The sequence below is a fragment of the Oenanthe melanoleuca genome, chromosome 7, assembly GCF_029582105.1.
Source record: "Oenanthe melanoleuca isolate GR-GAL-2019-014 chromosome 7, OMel1.0, whole genome shotgun sequence".
In the NCBI taxonomy this organism is placed as follows: domain Eukaryota; kingdom Metazoa; phylum Chordata; class Aves; order Passeriformes; family Muscicapidae; genus Oenanthe; species Oenanthe melanoleuca.
In genome coordinates, this window is record NC_079341.1 from 6,794,661 (window position 1) to 6,821,878 (window position 27,218).

The 27,218-nt window shown below is 37.3% G+C and overlaps 1 protein-coding gene across 6 annotated transcripts in view; it reads right to left on the minus strand.

Annotated features, from left to right (window-relative positions):
* Positions 1-27,218, minus strand: part of TFPI (tissue factor pathway inhibitor) — a 148,827-nt gene that overhangs the window by 3,078 nt on the left and 118,531 nt on the right. For 4 of the 6 annotated variants that reach the window (XM_056496176.1, XM_056496178.1, XM_056496180.1 and 1 more), the window contains 6 exons: positions 16,959-17,078; positions 9,491-9,691; positions 7,653-7,691; positions 4,351-4,539; positions 3,116-3,250; positions 2,543-2,635 (listed from right to left, as the gene is read on the minus strand). In XM_056496176.1, the coding sequence (XP_056352151.1) occupies positions 2,543-2,635; positions 3,116-3,250; positions 4,351-4,539; positions 7,653-7,691; positions 9,491-9,691; positions 16,959-17,078 (777 nt within the window). Of the gene's footprint in view, positions 1-2,542; positions 2,636-3,115; positions 3,251-4,350; positions 4,540-7,652; positions 7,692-9,490; positions 9,692-16,958; positions 17,079-21,938; positions 22,001-26,928; positions 27,106-27,218 lie in introns of those variants that run through there. The other 2 variants (XM_056496177.1, XM_056496179.1) reach the window with 2 other exon arrangements.

Here is a 27,218-nt window from a genome sequence, read left to right on the forward strand (position 1 = left end):
TAAATAACTTATCATAATTTCCTCTCTGCTGAAGATCATACAAAATACAAATTTATTTGAATGTGCTGATCACCAAAAGACTTGACTTCAGGTAAGCATAAAACATTCCCTTGTCATGCCCAGGGTGTCTGCTGGCAGGACAATCTGAAAGCCTGTGAGGCAGCATGTAAACAATGTCCCTAGAACATCACAGCAGCTGAGTTGTCTCTGTTCAGCTCCAGTTCCTACTGCAGTATTTATGGGTGTGATGGAACAGAAAGTGGAGATATTATGCCTATTCTTTGGGAGTTTCTTTCTCAGATGTTTCCATTTTACAGCCCCATTTTTCTGAAATCTATTGAAAAGTTCTCTCTTGCTTTTTCTATGAAGAAAAAAAGAAAATGAAAGAAGCAAAATTCCCACAAGCTGGAGAACTACATAAAAAAAGAAAAGGCACATGTTGTATGGTTTAAGATTCAATTCCTATAACACAGCCCTTTCTTAAATCCCATCCCCCTGAGGTATAAACAGGTGACTTGATCACAACTTCAGAATCAAAAATGCACATCCAGATGCAGACTCACATTTATCAGAAATAATCCCAACTCTGCATTGCAGCAATAATCCTTATCCCTCAGGCTTTGCAGGAGTTGTGTGACAATGGATTGCTAATTAATCACATTACAAAACAAGTTTGAAATGCTCTTGGAAGGAAAGGGAATGCAGTGAGCACTATTGCTGAATAGACACAAGTGTGTGGCATTCATGAAGCTTCAGGTTTATTGCCAGATTTTCAATACGTGCAGCTCCTCATTTCTGGTTGCAGCAAAGAGAAAATAAAAGAATCTTCAAGTAGACTTGAAGGCTATTACAAAAATAACAATTCATCTGCACTTGACAGTACTCCACAGGTATAAATTGGTGCAGATCCATTAAAGCAAATAGAACTGTGCCAATTTATATCAGCAAGAGATGACCATGACTCTGTATTAACAGGACCTGCATCCTTGTGCTATTCCAAATTTGCTGAGCTGAAAATTGACTTTTGATCCTGTCTCCCACTTAAATCTCACAAATCAAATGTAGCTACAGCTCTCACAATTTTCTACCATACATCACATAAAATTAAAGCTTTGATTCTTAGCCTCACTTTCCTTTAGTTTTCACAAAATAAAAGTTATTATAGATGTTTCAGCAGAGTGATACCAGAACTATCTTCAATCTCTGCAGAAAGTTCATTGCTGAGAGTGGTAGAAGCTTCATGTCTGTATCCATGGTTTCCTTCATTTGGCCATAGGACAGTTTAATTTTCTGAAGACCAAGAGCTATGTTGTAATAATAATCAGATATTCTTAGAGTTACACATAACAACAATATTTTTTTTCTTAAAAACAAGATGAAATAGCATGTCAATTGTGAGGTATTATTAAAGAGACAACTCCTTGTAATTTTTTTCATGCTTTGATGTAAATTAATGAAATTATATTTAATCTTCTAATAGTCTTTAAAAATGATACCAAAATTTCAATGATTTTTAAAAGACTGTCAAAAGCTTTACTGTTTTACATTCATTCATTTAAATAAGACTGCATTGATGCTTTGCATGTGGTAAACAAACAATACAACTGCACAGAAGCCTATGTCAAACCAGCAGTATATGTGGATAACAGTGCAGGCAAAAAATAGAGCAGAACACACATTCATGCTTTATTAGACACTCCGTCCTAAACAAAGAGCACAAGAATGCCACTTACAAACCTGTTATCTTACAGAACACATAAAATGCAAAAAGCTTAGTGAGTCTCTACATCACCACTCAGTCCTCAAAAGTACAAGCAAGTGCAAATGCAAAAAAACAACAGAAATACTTGGTGAGAATGCTCAGGCTCTTTCCAACTGTTTGCTGCTTCCTCTTGCACAACTGTGGATCATAAAAATGACGTGCTTCAAATTCAATCACCCTGCACAGTGTGAGCAAGCATGAGCCACCTACAGTAGACAGTGTCCAGCTGCTAATACTGTTAAAACCTATCCCTCCTCAGTAAAGGCCCAGAGTCCCATCTTTTACATAGTGCAAAAATACCTTGGAGCAACATTTAAAATTATTTCATACTCACTGTGATTGTACTCAACCCAAAACTGAGTTTAATATGGTCACAATGAAAACAAACATTATGGTATTAAACATATTATACTCTGCCATATTCTAAAATCCAAATGTCGTTCATTTTAATGGGTAAAAGGAATTAAAATCACTTGCCTATTAGATCCTGTCAAAAATATTAGTTTTTGACTGAAAGATTTATGCATCACTGCTTTTGCTCTCTGTGTTAATCAGGCGTTTAGGAAGTGCACACTTTTTAGAGAGTGGTCAGTCTTCCACTTCCTAATATTATAAAAGATCTATAAGTTGCTTTGCTTTGACTTCCTCTGCTTATGAAATCTTTTGGTAGAGGTGAAAGCCCATTCTTTAGTCTCATGTATGTCAGAAAGTGGGTAGGAAATGGAAATGCAATTCTGTATAAAAGACTGAGAGCTAAGAACTGGAAAAGCTAATTCTTACCAAAAAAAATGGGGAACTGGTTGGGCTCCTCCTTTGAGGAACTACTGTTCAGCGTGGTGGACTTCTCATTTGGAGCAGCTGGCAACAAATTAACTAAAAGAAAAAATAGAGAGAGTTGGTGTGAAACAGTCAAGGATGGGATATGCAGACATATCCAAGCTCTGGAAATGAGCTGTGACTGGTACTGTTGGCACTGCTCAAAAATCCACTGCTGATGCCAGTTGCCAAGCAACATCTCCAAGGACTGAAGGAGCAGGAAACTCAGCTTGCTGAAACAACTTTACAATGGGTTACTTTTTCTTCCCTAATTTTACTGATGTTAAATTTAGATCAAACACAGCTTGGTAAGGTTATTTTTATGTTACCAGCAGACATTCTAACCTTTGCAATTGTGAGCCTTTTTCAAAACATGCACTGCTGGCAAGAAAGCAACTCTGAAGCTATTAACATTATTAACTGCCCTGTGCTCAGGTATTTCCAGTGACATACATGTCTTCGAATAAATGGGAAAAAATCAGTGGACAAACCAAGGAGCATCAAAGGGTTGACTATAAACAGCAAAAGCAAACTTACCAAAAATCCCAGGAGACTGGCTGGGTTCTTCTGTTGGGGAGCTGCTGTTCACACTGTTGGGATGCTGTTCTGCTGAGAAACTACTGTTCACACTGCTGGGATGCTCTTCAGCTGCAACAGTTGGCAATAAGTTTGCTAAATTAAAAAAAACAACAACAACAAAGGCAATGAAAACTGTTAAGAAAAAACAAACAAAACTTGGTATCAATGAATCACTATCTCAAAAATAAGAACTCTGATCTATTTAGACCACAGTAACAGCCCCTAACCCTCTCTTGTTGTGTGTTCATGAAAATTTACATGAAAGTGTTATTTTAGACTAAAGTAATGAAAAAGAATATTCTGCAGCTTTTAGTCCAGAAGGTAAAAGTGGAATCACAGCCCAGGAAAGAAATGCTTTAGTAAAAGTAGGAGGAAATGCACATGGTTCTATATTTATAGTTTAAAAAGAAATCTTTAAAAAGAAGCATGGTGGGTTTTCTCTACTTTAAGTGTGAATAAGCTCGAGTTCCCCTTGCCAAAATGACAGCTTATGAAACAGTGCTGGAAAAAAGCCAAGTAGAGGCAAGCAAGATAAAAAGGTCTGAAGGCTCTCCATGAGAAAATGTATTTGCCTTATGAATAAAACACAGTACTTGGTGAAGGGTGAGGAGTTCCACACCCTGATGTAGACCATTTCGTTGGAAGGAGCAGGACAAGGAAGCAAATGACTGGTCTGTGGTCAGTCTGAATGGCTTTTGTAGCCACAGCTACACAGTCAAATAATTCCCAAAGGACAGACAGGTGTTCCATGAATCTTTGGGGGAAGCTAGCAATACACAGTAAGTTAAAAATTCCTATATGGGCACACCTCTCATTACAAGACTCTCTCATTACAAGACTTGGTTTGAAAGGAGCATATGCAGACCTATGGGTAGAAAACATACACTAGTGTTTTATGGTATTATAAAGCCAAACAAATGGCAGATTTTATGTTAGTCGTCATGAGAAAAGTAAAAACGTAGGAGTCCTGTAATATTCCTTACATAGTACCTACCAAGTGTTGTCTTAATACTTTACATTTTGGCATTTTTATTTAAAAATATGTATCATTATTGTAAATTTCACATATAAATTATTGCTGCCTCAGGGCACCCTAAATTGCCTTTTCTTTTTCCATGCAAAATCCTTTCAAAACACACAATTTTTTTTTTAAACAAGAGTAAAACTTAAAGTAATTAAAAACATCAGCTTACAGTTGTCTTGGCAGGTAGTCTGGCACTCCTCCAAACTCCTGAAGTTGTTCTGGTTTCCTAGACACCCACCATACTTGAAGGCTTCACAGAGTTTTGTCTCTTTGTTGTAGAAGTACCTGGTGAAATACCCTCGGCAGACCCCCGGCTCTTGGGCGTGGAAGCAGAAGTCGGGCTTTCCTAGAAACAAACCTAAACGATCAACAGGGTGGGTGAAGGAAAAATTAAAATGCATCCCAAGACAACAACAGAACTGCAGGAAGTTTACAAAATAAACCTATGAATTTGGGCTAAAAGCCAACTATAAAATAACTGCTGCTTTATTGTGCTGCTTTTGTTCCATGTTTAACACTGCAATATTACACTGGAACATTATAGGGGTATTTATTGCTCTGTTCAAGTAGCCACTCAATTACATCTTGAAAAACGTCAACCAGTGAGTCCTTTAAAGCTGCAAAACATTGATGCTCTAAGTTGAAAATTAGCTTTTAATTCTGGTTTAAAAGAAGACCTGAACCACAGCTGGATCACATGCACCTAAGTACACATCCTTGTTATTTATTTTTCAGTCAATGTTAATGTGAATTATACACAAAGCAATGTTCAAATAGAAGAAAAAAAGGAAGGAGTTTTAAAATATAACAGGAAAAAAATGTAGCAGTGCTGTTTGTTTAGAACAGTTTATAATAAGATACTGGAAACAGGGAGACAGAGCAGCTATTCTACAATATTTCAGCCCCAGTTCTGAGTTTGCAGTCAGTAACTACAATATCAACGAAGGGAAAGTTAACAAGTGAATATGGCATAATCTGACTGAATATCACAACATGATATCACATCCTCTGGCAGGGAAGAAAGACACAGCCATATGACAATTCCCAAAAGCCACTCCTCATCATATTTAGTTTTTTCTTAATATAGTATGCCTAAAATCATGGTAACAATAATGAAATATATGTGGAGGAATTCTCAGATTCCTGCTTATAGGTATTTTGAAATATGACTCTTGTCTGAGCTGACTTGCCGAGAAAAGTCTATTTAACCATGATATAAGAAAATCTTACCAGGTGTAACATAAAGGCCTTGCTTAGCTGTGAAAATTCACAAAACATTGAGACTAAAATGGTGTGCAGCAGGCTGTCATTTAAAAAAATGGATATAGAACAGTTACTTTGAAGTTCCTAACATTTTAGGAAGTAGATTATCAACTTATAAAGAAGTTAATCCTATTACACCTATTTTAGGTAGGTATATATTCAAATTCATTGCTAGAACAAGATTATTATCAAAGACAATTGATGCACATGTTGAATTTATATAAAATATAATAGCTCATAACCAGTGTTTTTCTAAGAATTAATTAGCAATACATTGCATTTCAATTTTAACAATACTTCATGAACTGCAAAAAATAATTTTCAGAAATCACATAAAAAATTAAATCACTAAAAGATTTCTGAATAAAGCAACCAAATCAACTGTTTTTAGCATTCCTGAATAGTTTCATTTTGATTCTTCATTACGAATTTCATTCTCTGCCAGTAAGTGTAATCCACACTTCAGGAGTTTCACCTCTCTTACTATGCAAAGGCAGCACCTATTGATGTGCACAGATTTAGAAAGCAAAGCTCACACAGAGCAAGATATATATAAGAAATATGTGAAAGGCATTGTGATGTGCTTTCAGCTGAAAACAAACGTGAGACAGGTGCACAGACAGGGAGCAGCAAGACTCCAGCAGGAGTATCTGTTCCATCTGCTAGGAGCTCATAGACAACAGGAGCTACAGAAAAAATCCTCTTATCAAACATTGCACAAAACTGTGAAATAACACAAAGAGCTTATTAGATACATATTAACTGAAAAAGGAAGGCAGAAAAAAATAAGGGTATGCAAAGTATGCTATAGTATTATTACTGATTCTTAAAAACAGATGCCCTTAATTTAGAATATTCTTATATTAAAAGGGTTCTTTCAGGTTCTTGCAAATGAAATTAAGTCCAAATTAGTTGAGTTCATAGTTAACTTTTATAGACACTTTTGAAGAGAGAGTTCATGAAGGCAATATAACCCTAACCATACAAACCAATATTACTAAATGCCACATCTTTCTCCAAGGATTTGATATTCAAGACTTCATTAGTGAAATAACAGCACATGTGCAATAATGCTGATGATAGCCATGAGCTGAATTTTACAGGATGTGTTCTGGTTTGTCATTAAAAGCAGAGAACTAGGGTCAGCCCTTAAAGGAAGTAGTGCCAAACTCTGCAGCATCTGTGGAAAATCAGCCTTAGTTGTTTCCACAGTATAATCACATTTTTTTTAATGCATTAAGAATAGAAAAGACAATAGAAAACAGGAAAAGAAAACCATCATCTCATATGAAAATATGTTCCAAATACCATTCCGTAAAGATAGGTGATTTAATTATAGTTTATTGAAAAACATATGTGCAAATATTTGTATTTCTGCAAGTTGCTAAATGCACACCCATTCAGCAAGTCCTGAGTGGAAGGAGGGATGAAGAAGAGTAAGCAGGAAAAGAGGAGCTGACTTGTGAGAAAGACAAATCAGGCCTGTGTTTGTGGAGCTCTGGCTGCCCATGATGGGCCCATCCAGGTGAGTCTCCAGCGTGCAAACAGGAAGGGTAGGGTAAGCTCTACTCTGAGTGTCAAACTTAAATACCCTTGTAAGAAATCTCAGTTTTCTCAACAGATCAGTGTTTCAGTAACGGTCTCCAAATGTTTTAGCACTGGCTATATTGGAAGTCTGGGGTATCAGGAATTTAAAGTTCTGTTAAAAGAATGATCCTTCAGGAATGTGAAACCTGTTCCCTTGTTTGATTTGCAATTAGGGCATCTGCCTTAACCTCTGGTAGCTCTTCCATAGATAATTCTTAAAAAGTACAGTTCCAGAGCTCTTTTTTCCTATTTTTCTACAAGTAAAAAGGCATTAGTACAAAGCATTTAGCTTGTTCTCAAAATACACGATAAGAGTTTCCTGTTGTGGCTAATTATACCATGCTTGAGTCTCTGCTGAGTTCCTCTTTCCACTGAAGAAAGAGAAAAGAATCATTATGTACTTATTTTGTGGAGAAGAGAGTACAGCTACCACCTTCATTGACCACAGCTTTCCTCAAATTCTTTGATGAAGACAGAAGATGATTCAGACTAAGAATTCACTTTAATCTGACACTGCTGTTTTTGTTAGAAGATAAATTATGTGTTGTTCCAAGCTAACAAAAGAAGATAATAAATCCCTTATTATGGTAGAAGAATCTTAGATGATACAAACATAATTACCTTTCTTAATTTTCGCTAACGCCATCTTCTGAGGCAATTCTGCAAGATAAAGAAAAATAAAAGTATTTAAGCACATGTTAATTTTCACTTGTGATACCAGTGTTTTTAACAGGGACAGTAAGCACTGAGAAGAAAATATACAGCATCTCTTCCTTCTTCTCTTTATCTGGGAAGCAGCACAAAAGCTCATTGTGGAGAACTGAAGTGTCATTATCTTTGTGTAGGAAGAGCTGCTGTATTGCAAACTTGACAATACAGAAAGTACTGAAATCAAATTATGCTGATATTGAATTGAACAGGAAAATTACTCCTCTTGCTACTGGATCCAGGATTTTGCATCATGTAATCTTACTCCTTGAAAGAGGACTAATTAGGAGACCTGCAAGCTGACTGCTGCAGCTACTAATACTGCACAGAGCTTTGGAGCTGAGGACTGAGTGAGACAGTAAGACTTGCCTCATCCTGTCCAATTCCCTCTGCTCTGCCATGGAGGGCCAGAGTGAAGCTTTCCTTACACAGTTAATGATATTAAGGCTCCTTTGGCCAAGTATCTCCAGGTATCCCTGGGGTATAGATGAAAACTTCGTCTGCACAACCTGCACCAAAGAAACTTATTGTCATTTTTAATGCAGGAGCCTGGGTTTTATTGGATCAGCTCAAGAAACTGGGTATCAACACCAAACTCCTTTTTAGAGATTGAAAACAAACCCACCTTCTTCTTGTAGGAGACTATCTAATCATAAAACTGTAAAGGAGTCCAAGGGCAGAGCCTATGCTAATCCTAGAAGATACAAGTCTGTATCTTGCAAAACAGTTCAGGCACCCACTGCACCTTCAGCTGATTTCCAGTTTCAAGAAAAGGCCTGGGTCCTCAATCAATTACGAGAAAAGGGCAAACAAAAACACCTGCCAATGTCTGCATAGCAGTAGTTGCTACCGGGGCACATCACTAATAGACAGCAGTGACAATTTTCAGCTGCTTGTGTTGTCCATCCTGAAAATAATTTACTAACTGCTCCCTGCTGCAGAATCACCCAGCATCATGGTCTTGAGCTCAGTAACCAAATACCAGTGAAAGCAAGATCTGTAGTAGGTACAGAGAAGAAGCCCTCAGTCTCTGAAATTCCACCAGTCTCTGAAAATACAAGCTTGCCAATTTCTAGCTCCACTGGCAGATTTAAGAATCTTCTAAATTTCATCCAGTCCTGTGAAGGATTTGCACAGCACTGAAAACCTTAATTAATTACAAGGATGAATTTTAGTAGCAAAACCAGCATTCACAAGGCCCTTGGTGCACATTGTGCTGTGTATCCTATGTTACATCTCATTTTCCTCTTTCCAAGCACAAAGCTGACAAATAGCTATAACTGACATTTTTAATGAGATTATTTACTACTGTAGAAGTAATTATGTGTAACAGAAGATGGCCAAAATTTTGGACAACTTCTATCAGCTTCTCAAGTGAAAGACAAATCTGGCATCAAAACTTGGGTTAGACACCCTGAATGCAATAAAAAAACATCCTAGCTACCCACCAGCTTAGCCCAGCCTCAAAAATCAATTTCACTTAAGAAATCACCCAAAACAGGGCTCTAGCTAGAAAATAGGATTCCTTGCATTGGTGTCTCTATTCTACAGGTACACTACAAAACCTACCTATCTTTCCAAATCCTAAATGTCTGCTTGCACCATGTAAAATAATATGACTACAACCTACTTGGGAACATAATTAATAGGAACTGCAGAGGGCTTCTACTTCCCAAATTCAAGTGGTTTGCAAAGGAGAAATAACTGATGCAAATGAAGAATTGGTAGGAGCATAAGAAACAGGTACTGGCCTTTTGCCACACACTTCTCCTGGCATTCCTCCAGCGTTAGGAAGTTGTTCTCATTGCCATGGCATCCACCATATTCAAATACTTCACACTTGCGGCTTTTAATATTGAAGAAATAGCGGATGTGGATGGCTTTGCACGGACCATCATCTGCTTTCATGGCACAGAATGAATGCACAAGCTTCAGTGGTGGCCAAGCAGCACCTGTAATGCAGAGGAGAAGTAAAATAACTGAGTTAATTTGCTGCATACTGCATAGTGTAACTCCCAAATGAGATTGCTTTTGTGTTCCACTAGAGAGGCACCACACAACATCTGTCTGCAAAGCTCTGAACACACTAAACAGATGTAGAAACAAAAACATCATTTGCATTGTAACACAAATTCCATTCAATCAAATATGTGGTTTCAATTTTTCCACTGAAACAGCTCATAGCATAAACCTCAACTCCTCATCACAAACCTCCAAACAGTTACGGAGTGTGGCTTAGGACTGGAGTGTGATGCTGAATAACAAAAACACTGAGAAAGTCCTGGTAGCTCCAAAAGACACGTCGACCAGGGGCAGAAAGGTTTCCTTGGGCTCTCCCCCATGCACTGCTCCCAGCGAATTTGGCTCATAAAGGATCTGCCAGGGAGCAGTGTGGGATGGCAAGAGCCCTGCAGAGGGCATCCCTCTCCTGTCAGATGTCACTTCGCTGGGACACAAACCCTGCCAGGACCACTGACAGGCACCAGACTCTTTTTCCTTGGATCTCACCGTTATTGCATGACAGCTTTCAACAGCATACTACTAGAACGTCAAGGCAAAACAAAGCTGAATGTTTTCAAGTTGTGTCATTTCTGTCTTTCAACATACATTAGGTCAGGGAACATAACGCATAATTTGTCATATGCATTGTGAAGAACACTAGCAAAATTTCACCCTGTCAATGTCTATAATGAAATTCTGACTAGAAATCCAGGTCCTGATACTGTTCCCTCAAATATATTTTATTGATAACTAATAATTTACAATTCATAAAAATATATTTTTTCTGTAATTGCTTTTCCAAGGCAGTATTTTACCCTAGAGGGTTTTGAAAGCTCTACAGAGTTTGTGTGGTTGCTATAGGAGCCAGAAGAACAGACCTAAAGTTTTTCATAAATTCTCCTACAGCTAGTTAGAATATGGATGTCTCAGAACATATATGCAAACATATCTGTGTTCTTCGCAGTGGCCCAGGAAGGAGAAAAAAAACAAATTAAGAGTTTACATGATTGAGTAATCATTTCAGATTCCTACTATTTCTAGGTTAAGTTTCCAGTTTTAATTAAAAGAATCCACAAAAATCAGGCTTATATTATGGTTAAAAGGGAACTTGTGTACTACCTACTTGCTCTGTGGCTATCTAATTTTAGCATTTAAATTGACCTTATTACACAATCTTTGAATTAAATTCAAAGAACTGAGATAAATCCTCATAAGTACTGAGGTCCAGGAAAGTTTACTAGTTTTATTCCATTTGAGATTTACAACTATTAAACCTACAGAGAAGAAACAATTTTCAGCACTAAAATATTTTAAAGAATAGCATTTAAGTTAAAAACTTGAAAAACCAGTAACTTCTACTTCACAATTACTACCAACAGAACAACTGTAGCATGCAATCAGATCTTCCAAAAGTGGACCATTTAATGTTAAAATACATACAAAGAGGACTGATTTCAAAACTCTATTTAAATATTCACTCCCCCAAATAGTTTGTGACTTATGACATGTTGGTGAAAATACATTTTCAGATTTTAAAGTTATATAGATATAAATATAGATATTGTTCAGATATAAAGTTATATAGATTTAAAAATATTATTGATGACTGTACAATAGGAAATATTGATGAAATAAAATTAATAATTATAGGAGATGTTAGATTTGGTAAACTTGCTATGAAGCTCAGCTTGCCAAACAAGATGTCAGAATTTTTCTTCTTTCCAGTTTCATTAGCTGGGTCTTCCTGAGTCCATAAGGATTTTGTATTTAGAAGTCACAATAAATGCCAAGCTGGACTTCAAAGGGCCTAAAGTTCTCCAAAAGGCTTGGGAATCCTTTGGAAGGCACTTAAAAAGCTCAACTTAAAAAGTTGAGGAGATACTGCATTGCAAAATGAAACTTTGGATTTCCCCCACTTAGTACCAGGGAGAAATTGCCTTTGAAACACCAAAGTTTTCAGTAAGTTATGAACTCACTACTGAAATGCTGAAATCAAACACTCAGAGCTCCACAGAAACCAATCCAACTCCAATGCGATCAGGGTGAGGGCTGGCAGCTGGTTTATAAACACGTCATTTTCTTGGCACCTGAAAAATGAGATCCCCTCTGTGACTTCTGCCAGTGACCCAGTCCAGTCTACAGGAGGTTGTGAAAACTTACCAGGTTTCTTAACTACTGAGATTTCAGACACAGAGTTATGTCAGCTCATTTTCTTGCTGCATTGCACCACCCCAATGTTGTGGGCTATGCAAACAAAAATAGTATGCAAGCATAGTTGCAAAACTACACAAAGAGGATGAACAAATGGCTTAGCAGGGTTCATCCTGGGAACTTTCTGGTCTCCTCTCCCAGCCCACTTCCCATCAGACCCACAGAACAAAATCATTGTTTTGGTTACCTCCTAAGGCCTTTCCCCTGCAGTCACAGGGATGCTGCTGTTAACCACTGTCAGATGTCCTGACATCTGCTGCAAACATAATGACTAACTGTGTCACACTTCTTGGCAATCGATCAGTTTCCCAGGAATGCTAGAAAGTTGCCATAGTTTGAGTAAAATCTGTACCCTGTCAAGCCCCCAGGGGCCAAACCCTCCAACTCCAAACAGTAACCAAGTGACTCTGAAGAAATAGGTCTCAAAGGGATTCATCGGAAATGAATCATTCTTCTGTCTGGAAACAGTGACAGAATTCTTCCCCATTATTTTACACCTGGGAACACTTAGCTCACACAGATGATATAAAATTAGCTTTCCTTCTCAGATTAGAGCAGCAGATGAGAAGGCAAACAGGAGTGTTTGCCCAGTAGATCTGCATAGACACACATCTGCCTGTACTTATCTGATTTGTGGAATATACCTTGAAAAACTAATTCTTAGTGTAAGGCCTCATCCTCTGCTCTTGAACACTGAGACAAAGTGTTCTTACATTTTAGGTGCTGTGTGAAAAGCACAGGATATGACATTCAGTGAAGATGTCTGTCAGGAAGGTCAGTGAAAATACATCAACAGAAACAGGAAGATAACACTTGAGGGAATGTTAATGGAGTTTTTCATCCAAGTGAAGTAAAATTCCAAGCAATGTGAAGCAGTCAATTCTAGGATTTCACTATTCTTCTTGTAAGACAGTCCTTTTTTGGTAATATACTGCCTGAACAGTCTTTATTATCTATTAAATAATTTTTACTTCCCTCATGCATAGAAAAAATAAATTAAAACCATATGTAAGCACATGGTAAATCAGTTTTGATTCTCCAATCCACTTGAGTGTCTTGCAACTCAAGGCTGCTGCAGGGCAGAAAGTTGATTTCTGCACTTCAGTAGCCCAAACCTCTATCTACTTTCTTTTTATTGAAAGACTTTTGTTTCCTTTTCATTATCTCTGTTGAACTCCTTCCCATCTTTTATTTGCCTTGCTTTCTAATTTCTCGTAATTCTTATTTGGATGTTTCCTATTGTGTGGATTCCTGGTAAAATGTGCTGCAGAGAGTTGAATATAATCCCCTACCTGAGGCATTACTACCAGCAAATAGAGTGGAATAATTACCCTTTGATTTTTTCCTTAATCCAACACAAAATCATTGCCTTTGTTTTTAAAACAACATTGAATTACTTTTGCAATGCTCTGTAACTTCCATTTACTTTCCGGCAAATAGAACCTTGTTACACAGGTACTTCAACATAAATTTTTCATCTCGTGTTTATGATTGCATTGTTTCTCCTTAAGTGTAGCACGTTGCATTTCTAGTTTAAAAAATTTCTAGTTTAAACTCCCACCTTATATCTGACTGTCGGTTATTTATTACTCATCCAATTTAGACATCTAGTCCAAATACATTAGGAGTTCCTGTATAATTGTAGGACTGTACCAGCCTAGACCAAGACAATTTTGTTATAAATACATCAAATAATGATAACACCTGATGTTCACTATCACACAGAAGTTATTACTTCCCATACTAAAACTGAAAATAAACCCAGCAAAATCTCCTCTCCCCTTTTTCTTCACTCTCCCCAACTTTTTAATGTAATGACTCCCTTACATGAGCACTGAACATCCACAGCTCTGTTCTAACAGTCACTGCACTCCACAGTCTGTGTTAAGACCAAAGTAATGCCCATGAAATGGCTCACAATGAGATCATTGCAGGTATTTTTTGTCACTACTGTCTTCCTCCAGTCCTTCAGCCTTGCTGCTTTTAGCAACTGTCAAACAAGACATGGGCCAAGACTGTTCCTCTACAGCAGAGCCATTCTCACGATTGTTGTCACTATGGTGGCAGCTCAGGAGGACTGTTTAACACATGAACACCACTCCTCATTCCAGGTCACTCATTTCACTGAGAGAGCTCTAACAAGCTGCAGCCAACCCTGAGCACACGGGCTGTAGGTGATCCAGGCAAGGCACTGTTATCACTTCACTAGAAAGCAGGGTAATATTAACAAAGCAGAAGTGGTGAACAATGTCTCTAATCCTCTTACGTTAGTACAAGTGAAAACAATACCTTTCCTCTGGATGTAGGCATAAAAAAACTCTAATTTGGCTTTCAGACTCTTGTGGATAATCTGCAGGGCTACTTGAGAGAAGACCTCCTTTTAATTAGAAAATGAACTGATTTCTATACTACACTTGCAGCACAATAAATATCAAAGGTAAGCAATATGGAGTTGCTGCTTTTCAGAACACAACAATATAAATTGGGAGAGTAAAGATCATTAATATTTCTGAACTTCTAAATAAAAATGCTTTGTTTCAGTCTGCTTAGGTTATGCTTTCTCAACTTTATATGAATTTCCGTGGTTATCCTTAATTGTAAAGATATGCTGTCATCTTTCCAGCCTTCTTTGGCAATGTCTCCCTTTGATAAGTGGTATCAATACCAAGCACCTTGTCACTAATGAATAGCTGTTTCTCTTCTCTCCATCTTTGTCAGTTTGACAGCATCCCACCCACACACTGCTCAGTGCTCTTCCTACCCTGTGTTTCCTACACTTTCTTTAGGCAGGCACATTTATTCTTGGCAAGCTTTCATATGCGAATAAAAAGCACATTCCATTTGTGAGTCATTTTCTTCAGGCTTTGGAACATCAACTAAAGTTCTGCCTACCACATAAGGGATTAATGAACAATATGCATAACCTGGTTATTTTTATACCTTTCATTTTTGTTATTACACTTATCTGTTGATGGAAAAATGACAGACTTTGCTGGAAGAGAACAAATTAAAAATCCTTTTTTTACTCCATTGGACTTGACCCTGCAATCTTGATTACTGTAATTAAAACAGACAAAAACCCACCTCTTAAATTCACAAAGCACTTGTACTCAATGTGATCCAAAAGTATGGCATTAAAAATAATGGATGCACACAACTAATTTAATCTTTTAATACCTGAAATCTGTGGAATGCTGTGGTAAAATATATCATTACTTTATAATATCTAACTTCAAAAATAAATGTTATCAATGATATTGCAGCAAACAAAATTTCAACATTTAAAGTCTCTAGGTCCAGCAGTTAAATCTTGAGAAACACAAAAACAATTTTAATTAACAATATAAATATTTTGTGAAAACAGAGTACAGAAACAGCTTTACTGTTATAAACACTGCAACAGAATCTTCAGTAGTCATACAAACATGATCTGAGTTTAATATCTAAGCCTCACATTTGATGGTTTTTTACTTCAGAATTAAAGCCCAGAAGTTCAGAACTGCTTCTCATACTAAATCAGTTAGTGGTCACATGATCCTAAGTAACAGTTTGCAAAATAACCAGTGAAAAAAATAATCCCCAGTAAAATGACTATTTAATTTCCTTGAGATTATTTACTTATTTTCTTTTATAAACAAAGGAAATAGAGGAAAAAAATTAAGCCATCAGATTTGTTATGGTGACAAAAGTGTATAAGATGATTTGGCCTTCAAAACCTGTAATCTTGGTTAAGAATTTATCCAGCACTAAGAGCTGTGGGGCAAAAATAAATGTGATTTTGCCCTCAAACAAAAAAGGCATTTTTGTAACTTCAGAGTTAAAAACAAACAAATGTATCTTGTGAGAACCAGTCTTTTACTACACAGCCTAAGGATACTCTTAACCTGGAACAGTGCATATCTTGGACTGTAGTGACTAATTGTGACATGGTCCTATGTATAGCCATGGCTGTGCACAATTATTATTTCTGTCTCAAAGAACACTGCTGCAAAAGTCTGACAGAGAGAAATAATCAGGATAAAAATAAGAGAAAACATAACCAAAAGGTTCCCCTTAGCTGCACTTTCATTTGCACTTGAAAATCAGACTTTTCAAGCAAAAGCATCCACTTCATAGTCCTCTGAAGCTTAGGGAAGTGATCAGAGTTTCAAGTCATTTCCTCACAGGAAAAAGGAATTTTTAGTGTGACTCCAGAAGTATATTTTTCCCCTCATCTTTCTCAGAATTGTTTATGAATAAATTGAAATACCCTTCACAATGATATCTGGTCTAGAATTCTGATCCATCTTAATTTCAGTGAAGTAAACATTAATACAATATCGAGAACATCCCCAGTTCCAACAGTCATACCGTTTTTCTAACAAAATTTTTCTTTTGGTGAGTTTTTAGTCACAGAATTGTAGAATATCCTGAATTGTAAAGGATTAACAAGGATAAGTCCTACTCATTTACTTATCCAGTGATGTCAAATCACTTGGGGCAATACAAAGACCCAGGAAAACTACCAGGACAGTAATTGTACCATCTTTAAATCCAACTTTGCAAATTAACTGTGACTCAAGAGAACAGAGATGCATGGAACAGAGCAACAGCAATCTACAATGGTATTAATCTTATTTCTGCTTTTTCTGTGTGAGGAAATAAAGCCTGAGTTAACCAGCTCTATGTTTCCTTGCCTGAACATTGAGCATTTCCATTGTTCTACAGCAGAGCTTTAATGGAATTATCTTGATATCTAACCCAATGTTTGATTAGGATTAGATGTTCCAAAAAGCTTGGGAAACAGAAGCCCCAGTATAAGGCAATTTTGCTAAAGCTTAATAGATAATTCCAAGCATCTCTTGCCTACTTAGAGATCATTTTTAGCTTAGTCCCATTTCAAAAGATTCCCACAAAAGTTGTCAAGTACAGAAGCACATCTGCAGTGCATTTTAACATAGTGGGCTTTGTTGTTTGAGTGATTGGTTTTTGTAGGTTGAGTTTCAGGTGTTTTCTAGTATCTCTTACCCACAACATGCTCTTCTTCGCTGTCATCCAGCTCAGCAGTTGTGTGCCCGGCGATACAGAAGAACAGCAACATAAAGGGAGAAGGTAAGGAATGTCTCTTCTTTCTTCCCTTCATCTTCCCTGCGTGACATAAAAATGACAATTGACAAATTCAGTCAGATTCCTTGAGCATTCTGCAAAAGTCATTAGTGAGGCAGTGCAAAGCCCTGTGGACAGACACACAGACTGACTGCTTTGGGGATAACATGAGCTCTTTTGGTATAATCATGTAGTAAGCACAACAAAAAACAAGACAAGGATTGCAGTTATGCCCAGCAGATTGCAAGTCTCCTATCCCATCTCCTGTACAGGTTAGAGGCACTGCTATTGCTTTCATTCCAAGCCACAGCCAAATCACCTCCCAGAACACAACACCACACAAAACACTTGGTACCTTTAAAGTCCTGGCGTTGCACAATGTATTGGTGCTTGCTAAGTCAAATCATTCCAAGTTTTACTCCACCTGCAAAACCTAGATTCATTGCCAGAACATTTTTAACAAATATTTAATCAATTTATAGTTCCCAAGGTCCCAGACTCTTAAGTAAGTTGCATTTCAGAGGAATCCATTAGTTTTTTTTGCAACGTGGACTTCAGCACTTTAAGAAGGACTTTGTACCTTGTAGATGTCTTTAATACTGAGAACCTCACTTAAGTACAGAGCTCTTATTTATCACTTTGAATCACTGCAATCAGTGACAGAATGAAAACACTTTTATTCCATGGCAACTGGCACATTCAGGTTGCCAAAGAGGATGTCACACATGCAGACATGAAATTAACTCTGGAAAACTTTTCTTTAGCTTTTTTGGAAATACATATTTTACGACTACCTAAAAGTTACTTAAGGATCTCTGGATTTTAATTAAAGAATAGACTGAATATCTTTTTTGTTGCCAACGGATCAATTCCCAATTCACAATCCTTAGTTTCCTACTATCTTAAATACAATACTAACTTTTTTTTTGCCATGCTAATTAACATTAAGTAAATAATACCTAAAAATCTAAGGCCTCAGAAGTTTCGAGCCTTTAGACACTTTTTGGTCTTTAGTGGTTTTTGTTTGCATGTCTGCAATGTCTTCACCAAATCAGAGCCACAATTCTCATTTCTCTAGAAAACTTACCAATTTTTCCCTCTTGCATACTCATTGTTTTTCCAGCTTGAAGCATATAATAGAAAGTAAATGATTTCTTAAAAACAACTCTTGATGAAATCATGAGCAGCACTGACTATTTAGGTAACTTTCAAATTTGACAATGCCCTTTAGAAGGCATCAGTATATAGTGTAGTGAAAAAACACAGACTTCTTCAATTTTTCTTTTTTTTTTTTTTTTTTTTCAATAATGGAACAAAAAAATTTGAGTTTAAAGGTATTTTTATTTTAGCCCAAAAGCGTGGCCACAGTAGGTTCTACATCATAATGTATTCCTGCCAAAATAAACAAGAAATTGCATGTCTTTGATTCCTTCTAAACTCAATTATTAAGCTTAACTTCTGTGGGAACAAATAAGAGGCTTTATTCACATACACACTGGCAAAACATTTTGCAAACTAATACAGATTTCATTTTGTTCTTTTAATCATGATTTCAAAATCTTCCTCAAAGACTATTTTTTAATTCTGTGAAAAAATGCAGAAATTGTTTTCTAGCAGAGATGGAATAACCTCTCTTGGACTAGAAACTAATGCACAGGCTTTGAAATATTCCGTGGATAAGAAAAATGAGCAAGAGCTGGAGTTGCTTATTTTCAGGTATTTTTCAAAGAAATGGAAGTAGCATCTTTTATCATAATTCTAACTGGAACTCCAGTTTTACCATCCTTTATATACAAAGTTTTGTAGTACTTGACGTTGGAGGAATTATGCATTTTCATCCAATCTTTCAATTTACCCCTGATAAAAAGTCCAGTCATGCTTTAAAACAGAAAGTAACTCTCTACAATGTAACCTGAAGTTGTCTAAGACTGCCCTTTGTGATTTGAGAGATGTCTGATTTATGAGGTTCATTTGACGTCAACTAAAATTAAAATAAATCCACAACTAATAAAAATTATACGGGGAGAAATATTCAGTAAAAAATTCAAATAACTGCACAGATACTTGGCATTACAATATAAACAAGGTTGTTGATAGTTTGACATCATCTAGGCTCATTTCAAGAAGAAATAGCATCAAATATTCAAAGATTTGATACTTAGATATAAAGTAATAACTTTCAAACTACCTGGCTCCAGTGAGGTCACTGGAATAAAAAAATTACAAAATACAGTTATAGTTCTTGAAATTACATGGGAAAGAGCAAATTTCTAGCACATTGTTTTCCTTAGAAGTAATCATTGGCACAATCGTGACTCTTCATAAAGGAACTTGCTAATTATCCACAACCTCAGTAACCCATGTATCAATTCCATGTGTGTCCTCAACAAGCATGAGCCTTCATTTTCCATAATTGAGTTTTTCCAAATATGCCACCAAAACTCTCACTAGTTCAGCAAAATCTATTTGAATTTGGTTTTCTATCACTTAAATTGATGCTTTGGTTCCTTCTTCCAGGGATCTGCAGAGTATAGATTTAGATTGCAAAATTTAGCCATCAATTTTTAGTCACTTATCCCATATTCTGAAAAGCTTTTCCCCCAAGTAGGAGAAAGGCAATCAGGCAGAAATGGAAATCCTTAGTAAGTTGCCATATTTCTTTTTCATATGGAAATAGAATTTTGTGTATCAAGAGCTATCACACAGAATTGTCACTGTGTGATTATGAAGACAAATTAGTGCATTTTCACAGAGAACAAAACCCTTACCAGGGTACAGCATTTCTATTCTTCCACTCAACTCCTACATTTCCCTTAAAAGGAAGGGTCAAAAGTGTGCCAAAAGCTGGGTATCTCCATGCTTGGGCCAGCTCCCAGCAGGAACAATGCAGGCTGTGCAGCAGCATATCTGCCTTGCTGCAAAGTCTGCTGACCAAACACAATCTCCTTTATCTTCCTGCTAACCTTCCCAGGAGGTCACAGTCCCAGAACACTGGGTCGGGTTGGGGTGGAGGTAGGATGAGTCGGATGAAGTTTTTGGTAATAAAATTCTTAAATCCTTCCGTAGTTTAATTATTTCTTATTATTCCTAAAGGAAGAATGAAATCCCAGATCAAAATGTACTTGGCACTGTATTTTCAATTAAAACCCAAACCCTCTAGAAAAAGTCCAGGTTTTCTGACTGGATGTTCAGCTGCCCAGCAACAGAACTTTAAAGCTGTAAGCCTCTTATGATATTGGTATAATTTTTTTAAGTATTCTGATATTGTTGTTTTTGTATGGAGTGCAAAATTCAAAATACTTCACCTATGATGTCTGGCTCAGTAAAATGTCAAATTGGTGAAAACTGTCATGACAAAAACAGAAAATGTTTCAATTTTAAATGTCATGTTTAACTGTCTGATTATTTCAGCCACATTCTGAAAAATTCTGAGAGTAAATAAAGCCTTTTCCTCCAGAAGGATTCTAGCTTAGGACAGCCAGACAGCAGTCCAGCATTAATACTCTGTATCATCATGTCATTAATGTACATTTCATACAGACAATTCCTTAGGAGCTGGCATTCTACTGCTCCCAAATTTCCCACCTTTTAATGAGACATTTTATAAGAGACAACAAGAATTTTACTTGATGAACGAGATCAAAGGTCTATGGGTAATAGGCACTGATTTATTTACTGATTTAATTAAACACTTTCATTTAGTGCCATTAGCTTCCCTCAGGCTGAAAAACAGGTAGCCAAGGCAGACCACAAGCAATCAAGGAATGTCCCAGTAACAGATCCTTACTACCTGGCCTAATAACCAAGCCTTTTCTACCTTGACACCCAAAACAAAAAACAAAAAAAAGGATGATCAAGTTTTTTTTGCCAAAACCAGGAAAGTATAAAACTCAGTGTCTTGTCCATACAGTTTGCAGGATTTTATGTGTGTGTACACACACTTTTTTTTAATACCTAGCAGTCTCTTCAGCACCAATTTCTACAGTTCCCAGAATTTTTTTTTTTTTTTTTTTTTTTTCTCTTTCTAGTGTGGTACTTATCTCTAACAAGCTAACTGGAAAAAGAAAAATAAAACTAGCATTTCCCATAGTAGCTAAAAAAAAAAATAAATATACATCCTTAGAAAAAGGCCTAAAGTGACATTGCAATGACTGTAAAAGTGACTCATTCACACTGACAGCCCAGGAAATATAAACACACACACAAAAAAGGCAGAAGATATAATTAAGCAGAGGAATTAATAGCAGGAGGTAGGATGTGTACAGCCAGAGCTCCAATTTAGCACAGCCTAAAATTAAGGGTTAAAAGGTCTAACTAGACAGGATTATAACACTTCTGATAAAAAAGCAGACCTTTTTCACTTCACTGTACTTCAGAGACATTGTCTTTGACCTATGATATCTTGTACTACCTACTAGGACTTGTGTTTCACTAGGACAAAGGTTTCATTAATCTTATCTGCAGCATCTTCTCCCAGCTGGCAGAGTCTGTTCCCTCAAAAATTATTTTATTACATGTGCTGGTATGGAGCTATTTTCTCATTCCCTCAGCTGTAAATATGAAGAATGAAGTGAGCAGGAATTCTATTATCTCTGTTCTGATGGTGATACCTGAGTCAGTGATGAGCTGTCAATTAAACTGACTTCCACCAGAGTCACCAGAGCCTTGTGCTGTCACAGCAACTTAGTAAGTTCAGGCAGTGAATCATGAGCATGCAAACATTACTGACTGAAAGCAAAAGCTATAGAAATTCCACCCTCCACTCAAAATGACCTCCCTTCTTCTGTACCCTGCTGTAGCACCTCTCAGTCTGTGTCAGTCCTGACACCAGGGACTCCTTCCCCTTACTTTAAGAACTTCAAATTCTTTCTTGCTATGAAAGATTTTGGGTTGATTACTTACCTTTCACCATTTGGCATAAATGCTTTGCTGCTGCACTGTTCCAGCCTCTGAAATTACCTAGTGAAAACTGGAAAGTGAAGTGAAAACTGGGAACACTACCGAGAAAACTCAGAAAAACTAATGTTTTTAATTAGCTTTTGTGCTGAAAAGTTGTCACTTTTCACATTCATAACCTGATGTCACTGTTTCAGATCTAAACTCCCACCTTCTTTCTGCTTTTATGAAGGTTGTAAATGCTGCTTTTCAAACATACCTGATAAAAGAATTGAAAACACCTCATCATATTTTGAAATATAAATGAAAAAAATTAATTAATAAACCCAGTGCAAGTCCCGTTTTTTTTTTTTATAAGCCTCTACACCTCTTGCCTTTTCATTTTCCATGTTAACTTCTTTCATTCTTGCTTTAAGACTGTTTTCCACTTTCCCACCTTAGTCCAGGACCCATTTTCCCCCTTCTGCTGGTCTGTTCACATCTGGCATTGGGTACTTTCTGCCATCCTGCCTCCACTCAACTTCTCTTGTGACGCAGCTCCAGACTCTAAATTCCTCCTCTAGCAAGTTCTCCTTCTTGCCTGGCTCAGTTAAGTGTCCCATCCATGGTGTCCAGGACCCAAGAGCTGGGAACTGGATGTTATCAGGCAGGCAGAGCCATAGTGACAAGCAAGCCTTGGCTACAGAATCCTGCAAACAACTTCCCCAACTCCCTGACCAAGCAGATGAAACAGTCAAAGCAAATTATAACTTCTGAAATTAAGACTGATTTATTAAAATAACTGCACTTTTTCACAGGAACGCTGGGTTTGTCTACAGCAAATCACACAACTAGCTCATTTTCATTTTGATATAGCTTTCAACGGGGGAGACATCTTCTGCTCTTATCAAAATATTTTTACATGTGGACTAAAGCAAATAACTAGTTTACATAATTTCATACATCCTAACAAACAAAACAAACCCACTGCACTCAGGCCTGTACTGCTCAGACAAACTACCCGTTGGTAGCAAAAACATTGGCCATCTGATCTTATTTTGAAACAGGGAATGCTTTCCGTATCCTAATAAAAACCACTCCAGAGCACAAAACCCACTAGAAAAACAAACAAGCAGCAATATTAGCTACATCTAAGCACTATAAAGTGTCTGACCTGGTTTTTTTCCTAGCAGTTTGGACTGGAAAAGTCCAGTCCATGTGTTCAAGTCTCAGCTGTGCTTATCAAGAAACAGAAGCATATTTAGATGCCACCTTTTCTAGTGAGGAGAGTAGTTTCAGTCCTATATATATATATATATATGACCCAGTAGTGTGTAATTTCCGTTTGCACACACTGTGAAAGCATGACTATTCAATTGTGAAACTGTCAGACACAGAAAATACCACAGGCAGGCCCAGGAGGAAACTCCTGCCACAGTGATGACTCTTGTCATCTTTTGATTATACCCATTCACCTTTTGTAACCTCATCATCACATCAATCACATTTTCACACATATAGAGGTTCAAAATACAAATTTCCTTGCTCTGTCAGACAAGTTTAGCTCACCTGGTCTAACTTCCCAGCTGGAGACAGAACAGACACTTTTCCTGCAGTGGATGTGTGACCATCACACACAGGTTAGAAACACTGAAACTGCCTTCAGTGGGAATCACCCAGAATTCAGACTGCCTCAGATTATCACCCCACAGCCACTTTAAATCAACACAAAATAACAATGCCGTAGAAAAGAAGGGCTGTATTCCCTTCATCTCTCACCACAGTATAAATCACACTTCTCATTCTGATGGCAGTGCCAGCTCCTGTAGACATAGAGCAAATGCCAACACATTTTGAGAGACCTTTCCTGAAGTTCATAAAAACAGTACCAACCTAATATTTACTTTACATAAAATTTGTATTTCTACCTGACTTACTGCAACTACTCTTTTCTATGAAGTTACATTAAAATTAGCTCTCTTGGAATGCCTGGAATTTTCTGAAGGAAGGTTAAATTTTCTGAAAGAAAGTTGAACTTTCTTGTGGTCCAACTTATACTCTGGGGATCAAAAGCCTAATTTTAATTTCTCACTAAACTGTAAATCTAATTACCTGGTTAACTTCAGAGCTACACTCAGTTATGAGAGGCACCCCTCAGGGAAGATGGCAGGAATACTAAAGATGGGAAATACATAGCTGTATTAACAGCACAGGAAGTTATTAAGAAACTGAACAAAGAGTTGTGAGAGAAAATTAAAAGGATTAAAATAAGCCTATTTTACTGCGAAGTAACTATGAGGGAAAGGAATTATACAATTCTCCATATGGTTTTGCTTCATTCTGTCCCCAAGGGCACTCTGTCCCATTGTAAAGTCAAATGGTTTCATAAGAGAAACACAGAAGTGGGTAATTTGTTCCTGTTTTTTAAGACAGTTTTCCCTGGTTTCACTGTGAAGAGCAACTTCAAATAGGAAAACTCCATCACCCTCTCCTGACTCTCTAGAGAAAATATGACTGTTCAGCCCAAACAAACAACACTAGTAACTACTGGAATTTGACAAATTTTAAACACTTTGCTCCAAAATTGAGATATGAGAGTCATGTAAACCTCAATGCTACAAGTTCTACTGATATTCTTATATTAAATTTGAAAATTTCTTTTGTTCTTCCTATACACATGCTCTGAGTCCTTCTGGCAGACATTCTCAGAATGAACACCAACAAAATCATGACAGTCAAAAAGCACTTAAAGCAGATACCACCTTATTTTACAATGCAACCTAAAACTACTGCCAGAATCACCTTTTTAAAGTAAATACAGATATTAAGGCAACTTTCCAGAATGTGAGAAAGAGTGTAATGGTCTTTTTTTCAGAGGAGATATTTTTTCCCCAGAACCAATCTTAATCCCACTGATATGTCAGTGGGAAAAGTCTGTGTTCTGTGCCCTAAAAGTAATCCAAGATACCCAGAATTACAATAGCATAAAGGAAATCAGTGCCCCTGTGCTGGAGAACACCTGGGTATCAGGGTCTGCTTCTGTTTTTGCACTTGGAAGGTCTATTTGAGAAACAAATAGTCCTTGCAGGTAGAACTGGAGCTGAGTAATTCTCCCTCTCTAACTGTGGACCTCGACACGTTCTGAGAGTCTGCTAGGATGCTCCTTCTTTTGCACCCTTGCTTTGTTTCCAAGATCACTTTTCTCTAATTTCTTATAATTTCCTCTTCCCAGAAAATCTGCCTCCTATTTGAATGCTGTCCCTCACTTCCCTTCAGAACTAAAATAGACACCAAAAGAGTCAAATTTTTACCACTGGGCTTTCAAAATTACTCTGTTGAGATTGGGGACAGATAAACTCAGTGCCATTAAATTTCTACCTATCTGTCCTGAGTCAAAAACATAAAACTCTAATTTTGCATTTAGAGTATTATTAGGTGAATAACAATTAAGTTTTCATGAGCAGTATCAGCAAATGTAGGCACTACACTAAAAAGCTAAATGCACCTTAAACATCATGTAGCTACACCAGTGAGCTGAAATGCTTCAAAACACAAAATTACAAACTATGCAATGCACAATGTGAGGACAAACATACAGATTACTGAAAGGCAATTTAAAGGGCACTTGGTGACTCTGTGGCATAAAAGTCATAAAATTTTCAGCTAAATGGATTCATCAAGCAATTGGCCACATGGCTGCTTTTTAATGAACCATTTCACATGGGATATTATTTGATGGGATAAAAGGCCAGAGGAGGATGTGTTTTAATCACCTTTACCTTCTCCTCAGCATTGTTCTGTACACACTACACACAAAGTAAACTTGATTATAACTCTCAAATTCAGCTTAAACAATAATTCAGAGAAATCTGCTGTGGATACAGATACTTGCTATCTTCACAGACAGTAATAAATGTCTTCTAGTGAAATTAAAAAATGGGCAGAAGGTTCCAAATGGCAAAGGCTGACAGCTTTGCCCAAGTAAGTGCCTAGCAATTTCTCCAGCACACCCTTGCTGTCCCTATCTGCACTGACAGCTGCACTTCCTGTCCCTGTGTCTGTCCATAAGACACTGAGGAAGGAAGGTTGATATCTTTACATGTTTCCCACAAAACTTTCATGGCTAATTCCTGGAGAACTGAGTCAGACTGACCATCCACACACACTCCCCCCCAATCCAAATTGCTGTTTTTCTCCCTACTCCTAATTTCCCATTGTTATGGGCTTTTACCTCATTTAAACTATCCATTTTTTTTTAACATATTAACCAATTCTAGCAATATTTTAAAATACAGGCTATTATCATGGCTTTTTTCTTTTTTTTTTAGACCATTACTAAAACAGAAGTTTACATCAATTATTCTAAGTAAAACATTACAAAATATTCTGGTTTTTTGGGTCTCAGTGTGCATCTGTTACACTGATATGACTGGACACTTCACTCACTACCCTCATTAAGAGTTTCTTGTAAATTTCAAATATACTGCGGATGAAAACAGATTATGTTTTACCAGATTAATTTGATTCTCCTAAAATCTTTCTGTACTTCTCAAAATATGAATTGCTCCAGATGTTAGTTGCCTCAGAGTGATTTGAAACAGCCTGGCAGACCACTCTGCTGGAATCAAGCCTCTCTTGGATCTACTGCAGTGGAGAAATTGCTTCAAAAAGCAAGAGCTCTTCTTTAAATTCGAGCTATTGATCAGAATTAACTTACTCAGCTTCAGGACAGTTTCCTTTCCAAGGACTGTCTTGGAGTTTAAAATACCTCAGACTGAGATTATGGCAATCAAATATTAGTTGTATTAACCATACAAGTATATTCATTGTTGTGCTGTTTCAAATTTGCAGAGGAAAAGAAGTCTCCCTTTTCGTAGCAGTCTTTGCTGGACTTTGAATCCAAACATCTGACTATTGCATCTAAAAAAAAAAAAAGCCACCAGCTGATACTGCTTTCGGCAGCTAAAGGAAAAAGAAGTACTCAGTTAAAACCGAAAGTCTGCTGCAAAGTACTCACCAAACTCCTAGCAACAGCTCTTGAAGAAAGAGGGAATTCCTGAATCAGAGCTGAATATGATCCTGCCCTACTAATTCACGTTGAAGGGGTGTGGTGTAAAGCTACAAAGGCAGGGCTGCAACCTGATCTGGCCGGAGCGGGCTCAGCCTGGTGATTGCTGAGCTCGCCTTTCGTAGCACAAGGGCTCCTCCGGGCACAAGGCAGAGACCCGCGGCAGATTCCGCGGCGGGAATCTTCCTGCTTGAGGCTCCCATCTGCCTGGAGCTCGGAGCCACTGCTTTCCGAACAGC